General features: G+C 49.1%; 1 protein-coding gene across 3 annotated transcripts in view; it reads left to right on the forward strand.

The window, feature by feature from the left end:
- The window catches only part of USP2 (ubiquitin specific peptidase 2), a 30,457-nt gene that overhangs the window by 4,144 nt on the left and 19,952 nt on the right, over positions 1–6,361 (forward strand). For 2 of the 3 annotated variants that reach the window (XM_027835678.1, XM_027835679.1), the window contains exon 2: positions 4,363–5,135. In XM_027835678.1, coding sequence (XP_027691479.1) covers positions 4,404–5,135 — 732 coding nt within the window. In that variant the 5' untranslated portion in view covers positions 4,363–4,403. The remainder of the gene's footprint in view (positions 1–4,362; positions 5,136–6,361) is intronic. The other variant, XM_027835680.1, reaches the window with a different exon arrangement.

The following is a 6,361-nucleotide window of genomic DNA, read 5'->3' on the forward strand; positions in this document are numbered from 1 at the left end:
ATACTGGGGGTGAGAGGGATCCCAGCCAATAGGATCTTTTCTTACTGCCCCATGAAAGGGCCATTCAGTACGGGTGGTTCCTGTGGCAACGAGGAGACTCACAGCCATGTGAGCACCTCTGCCCTATATGAGAAGGCTGGAACCAAGCCCCCTTCCTGCCACACTGTGCCAGCCTCCAGGGATACCCTTGAGCCAGGTAATGCCCAAGAGGGCCAACACAAATTAGTCTTCAGCTCACCACCAGAATTAGGTAGGCTGGGGCTGGAGAGTGGCCTGGGGCCTCAACCCAAACCTGTGCCACCCAAGACATGATGCCGTCAGGTTTCCAAGAAGGAACGTGTATGTTTGTGCAGTAGGGGGATGTTTAGCTTACTCCATCAGCTGCCCAGAATTACTTGAAGGACAGTCAGTTTACTGCTTTGTTTTGGGACTGCCCCTGTCCAGCTGATTAAGTTAGTGTGAGAATGAGAATGTATAAGCCTGCTGGGATTTCCTTTCTCCTTGTTTGTGCCACAGACCCCTTTGGTAGTCAGTCTGGTGAAGCCTATGGAGCTCTTCTCAGAACTATATTTTTAAGTGGATCAAATAAATTACGTAGGATTGCTAAGGAAACCAGTTACAATGCAACAAAGATGTTTGGGGTTTTGTTATTTTTTTCCCATCCAAGTTCATGGAGCTTCTGAAATCTAGGGTCTGTGAACCCCAGGTTAGGAACCCTTGCACTAAGGAAAGGGGATGTTTTTACTTTGGGGAGTTCCAGAGTTGGAGGGGAGGGCTGCTTTAGCAGCCCCAGTCTAACCCAGCTATATCCCATTGCTCCCAAACTGTCTCAGAAGCATCCTATATGACAGGGGTGGGAAACCTTTAGCCTCAAGGCCACATGTCTATATGTGGCCCTCTAGGTCCTTGGGTAAGGCCTTTTGAATAAGTCCCCCAAGTTTTACAGAATTTGTTCTGTGAAGTTAGGATTCAGTCAAAGGGCCACACTTGAGGACCTAGGGGGCCACATATGGCTTTGAGGCTGCAGGTTCTAACCCTTGCTCTATGGCCTCCCAAGAGTCCAGTGTCATAAGACAGGTCATCAGATACCAAAGCTTTGTGACAGTGGCCTGCAGAATTCTAATGTGGCGGTGGAGGTGGCAGTGGTGATGATGAGGCTACCGGGGAGGAGCCATGAGATCATCGCCTGAAGAAGGGCGGGATGTTGCCATGTCTGAATGGCTGCCTAGTTTGAGGGAGCTGGGCTCCTGATGCCTGGAGTTTCTCTGACATTGAATTATTGATGGAGTTCTCTAACAGTGAAATAGAGCAGGACTGAACCAACTTCCCCCTTCCCCCACCATCTCTCTCCTTTAACCCCTTCTATCTGCCTTTTCTCCCCTAGGGACTGAAAAAGGGGAGAAAAGTTTCTAGTTTCTCCTCTAACCCTTCCTCAACTACCTTTGATCACACAAGTTAGAACGGCACTGCTTAGGGTTGGTGGAGGTACAAGGCTTAGCCCTGGCCTAAGGGCTTAGGATAGGAGAATTTGTATATAATGAATTAAAGGGCTGATGAGAGAAAACTCAGCATCTGGCATGGATGAGACTCCCTGCTAATAGCCTTGGGACACCATCATGGGATCCAAGTGCCTTGTGGGTATCAGCTAGGTGGGCAGGGGGGACTATCTCTTTCAGCCCCGGTCTAGATTTCTTTTGCAGCTGTTGACAGAATATATACCCCCTACCTCAAATCTGGTTTCCTAGAGAACTCAGCCAAGCCTGAAGTATTTGAGGCTTGGCACTAACTCCAAAGTGGGCTGGGCTCTGGGCCCTCCGAATGCCCAGGGGAGGGGAGGTGGGGGAGGCTAGACAGAATCAATGCCTACTATATCTTGCCAGTGCCTTTCACCACCACTATCCCAATCCCCTGTTGATCTCATCAGGAGGCAGGACTGGGAACCCATTGGACAAGCTAACAGGAAAAGCAGAATTAGGATGGCTCTGGAGAGAGGAGTGGGCAGACGATTTATCATTACTAGAGGAGGGGAAATAGAAGAGGATTGATATAGCTAGAAGAAAGAAACCCAGAATCCTGAATGTTCCTGACTATTCCCCATAAGAACCCCCAGATAACCTTCAAGGAAAAGGGGGATGTGAGCACCCATTAACACACCCAGTTCCTTTGATCTCCTGTTCCATCAGCACTTTCCCTCTCTAGTTCCCTTGGCAAGAAAGAGTTGTCCTATAGCGAGATAGCCTGGATGTTCTCAGTACAGGTAAAATAGGAAGCCTTCAAGCACTATGGGCAGGGGGAGGAGGGGAACACTGTGCAGTACCAGAAACGACCTGAGGGAGGAGTCAGAAGACCTGGGTTCTGGGGCCCCCCCCCCCGCCCCCCGGCTCCTACCCAGTTGTAGGTTTTGGTTTTTTGTTTGTTTGTTTGGGGTTTTTTTGCGGGGGGGAGCAGTGTGAGACAATTGGGGTTAAGTGACTTGCCCAAGGTCACACAGCTAGTAAGTGTCAAATGTCTGGTCTAAGACCAGATTTGAACTCAGGTCCTCCTGATTCCAAAGGCCTCTATCCACTGGGCCACCTAGCTGCTCCCCAGTTGTGTTTTTAATAAATGCTTATTGAGTTGTGTGGCCTTGGGCAAATTATATCACCCCTCTGGGTCTCCTTTTCCTCACCTGTAAAATGAGGGATATGCATTAAATACTCTCTAATATCTAATATTTTGCATAATTCCATTCCCCTTCTGTGTTAGTCACAAGAACCTGGGAGTCAATTAGAGTTGGGAGGAAGCAAGCTGTACCGTTATACCCTGATGTATGACCCCAGGCAGGCCTTTACCCTTTTTGGCCTCATCTATATGATTTGTGGGAGTTGGACTAGAAGGAACACAATTTGGGTTCAGAGAACATGGTTCCGGATCCCAGCAAGTCTCTTCTCTCTTTGGGTTTCACTTTCATCATTTGTAAAATGCATGGGGGCGATGGGGGGGGCGGGTTTGGACTGGCTGGTTTCTAAATCTCTGTCCAATTCTGACTCTGTAATCCTACGGTCTATAAGAAGATCCACTCCAGACCAAACACTGTGGAGTCCAATGGGAGAGGGCAGTGTTGGCTGCAGTACTGGATTTTTGCCTCTAGAGGCCCCCTTTGCATAAGCCAAGAACTTCCATAGATCCTGGAGAATTTGTGGGATTCCTCTGAAGTTTCTAGAGGTGTTTACTGGGACCCTCCCTTCCAGCTGTCTGCTGTAGAATGCTGTATTAGGGTCAGCTTGAGTACTAGGGAAGAGGAGTCCTAGAAGTTAGGCTGGGCTATAAACAGGTATTGTCTGAACCCTGGGCAGAGCGGTGCGAAGACTGGTAGAACATTAGACCTAGAACTCAGTAAATCTGGAGCTGGAAAGAGCCTTAGGTGCCATCTAGACCAATCCTGTCATTTTTACAAATGAGGACGATGAGGACCAGGGAGGCCAAGTGACTTGCCCAGGGTCACACAGGCAATAAGCGTCCAAGTCAGGAAACCTGGATTCTAGTTCCTGGCCTTGCCACCAATGAGCTTTGTGACTACCTCCCTGAGCCTCAATTTCTCTATCTCTAAAATAAAGCAGTTGGACAGCTAAGATTTTTCTCTACCTATAACATTCTATGATTCTAAGATAGTTAAGCTCACTTGTCATGACAGTGCTGGGCCCACAGCTTGCACCAGAAGGATGTTTCTCCCCTCGAAGGCATAACACCCAATGTGTCTGCTGTCTCATGAGTCTTGTTTCTTGGAGTCCTCAGTTTGAAGTGAGGAGAGCTTCACCAACTCCTTCAACTCCATAAACTACTCCAGAAGGCTTATCTAAGGGAATGGGACTGTCTAATCTAATGGGAATAGGACATCATGTGTGGCATGGAGGAGACTGGGGGCTGAGTAGGGTATACCTGCATGCTTGTTTGGCTGTGTGTTGTGTGTGTGTATACAACTGTAAAATGAAGAGATTGGTTTTGTGTGGCCTCTATAAGTAATAAATCAGTCACTCTGAGACTGTCAGAGCTGGAATGGGCCTTAGAGATCATTATGTCTAATCTTGAGAAGAAGGAGGCTCAGAAAGATTCGAGTGACTTGCCCGTGATCACTTGGCCAATCTCATTACTTTAGAGTCAAGTCATGTGTCTACATTGTATAGCTGTATTTATACCTTTGTGTGTGTTTCCCTGCATTAATGTCTCAGTGTAAAAATCTGGGAGGTGATCTATGGTTTGGTCACAGTTGAGAGCCCAGACAGAGGCCCAACTGAGGATGGGTAAATCAAGGGGATGAATGGGAATGGTGGAGGAGCTAGTCCTGGAGGGTGGTCTTTGACAGCTGCTTTCCTTGTTTTACAGCCCATGCCGCTCCTAGCCCCCACTGAGCTTCGCCCTGAAGGATGTCCCAGCTCTCCTCCACCCTGAAGCGCTACACAGATACCCCTTATGCAAAGTCCAGCTATGGGACCTACACCCCTTCCTCCTATGGAGCCAACTTGGCTGCATCCTTCTTGGAAAAGGAGAAACTCAGCTTCAAGCCAGCACATCCCTCTGGATTTCTCAACACCCGTCCCCGTATGTATGGCCCTGCCTCCATCCTGGACTATGACCGAGGCCGTCCCATGCTGAGGTCTGAGGTCGGAGGTGGCAAAAGAGGAGAGAGCCAAAGTAGGATCAGTGAGCGGCCTTCTGGGAGCGGACTCAATGGAGGCAGCAACTTGCCTTATGGAATGCCCAGTAACTCTCTCAACTACCTGCCTGTAAATTCCCGGGACCAGGTAATGCCCCTGACCCAGAAGAAGTCTAACAGTCACTCAGACCTGGCCCGAGATTTCTCTGGCCTTCGGACCACAGACAGCTATAGAATGGATCCTGGGCCAGGGCGGAGCCCAATGCTTGCCCGGACCCGAAAGGAGTTGTGTGCCCTACAGGGGCTATACCAGGCGGCCAGTCGATCAGAGTACCTGTCGGACTACTTGGAGAACTATGGGCGCAAGGGCGGTGCCAGCCAGGGGCCAGCCCCAAGAGCCCTGGAGGCCCTCAGCCCCACCTACCAACCAACTGGCCGCTATAGCCTGTGGGAAAAGGGCAAGGGCTCCAACCCTTCCACCTCCTCAGGGCGGGATGTTATGGTGAGTTAACCCATGAGCACTGAGGCTAGGAAGGCAGTCCCCCAAGGTGTGGGGAGGACCCCCAAGGAACTTTATGTACTGAGCTCTTATACCTTCAGTTTACTGATAAATTGACTGAGATGGGTCATAGGTATAGAAAACTTTCTAACCTCCATTGCTATCTAAGTCCCTTTTGAGGGGAGGGAGTAGGAATAGGGGGAGGGTGTCACAATATGACCAGGCTCCCTATTGGTCAGTGCTTGATGAGAGAGTGAGGAGACCTAGCCCACTCTTGTCCCTGGCTGAACCCTGGCTTCGGTAAGCTGTGTTATAGGGTTGGGGGGAGGGGAGGAGAGGGGGAAGGAGGAGGAGCTGGATGACGCTGTCAGGAATGCAGAGCCTCCAGAACCACTGCTATTCTTATCCTCTCCTTTTCCATGGAGTCTGCCAGACCCCAGGGTCTCCAGAAAGCTCTGCTGCTTCTCCTTCTCCTATATAGGCCTCCAGACCCTTTCTAGACCAGGACCAACTGTAGCTCCCTCCACACCAGATCACCATCATACCTGGAACTCCTAAACTCCTTGTTGGGTGGGAAAGAGGTCAGAAGCAGAACTTGTAGGCAAAAAGCGGGGCCAGTCTGCTTTGGGCTGCTGCTTCTTTCTTTTTCTGCCTCCCCATCTTCTTTTGGGGTCTTGTTCCCATACTTACCTGTCTTATGTACCCTAGATCATCAGTTGGGGGAGCCAGAGAGATAACCAGTTGGCTTTCAGAGTCCTATACTTGGACAACTGGGCTTCTTAAGTGACTTACTGCTATTTCATAAACCTAAAAAATGGCAGAGAAACTTAATGCGGGCTTTTGAACATGCCCATGACTTGCCTCGACCAGAGTGCATAGGAGTTCATAGGAAAGGACTCACTGGGAGAATATCCAAGAGTTGATGTCACACCTCTGTCCTCTGAACTCTCTCAGTACTTTGTTATATGGTCTAGGACAGTCATGACAAATTTTTATGAGGCCAAAATAGATACGGACATGGAACATGTCATGACAATGGAATCCTGATAGGACAGCCTGATATCTTCTTCGACAAACATTTATTGGCCAGTCTTCTGTTGTGTAAGATAGACAGATGTGAAACTCACTTCCCGTTGTCAAGGAGCTTATCATCTAGTTTGGAAGATAGGACATAGTCATGTAACAGTCACTAAAACACACAACCAGTATTGATATATAGTAAAATCCAG

The sequence above is a fragment of the Vombatus ursinus genome, unplaced genomic scaffold, assembly GCF_900497805.2.
Source record: "Vombatus ursinus unplaced genomic scaffold, bare-nosed wombat genome assembly UNPS02014816.1, whole genome shotgun sequence".
Taxonomy (NCBI): domain Eukaryota; kingdom Metazoa; phylum Chordata; class Mammalia; order Diprotodontia; family Vombatidae; genus Vombatus; species Vombatus ursinus.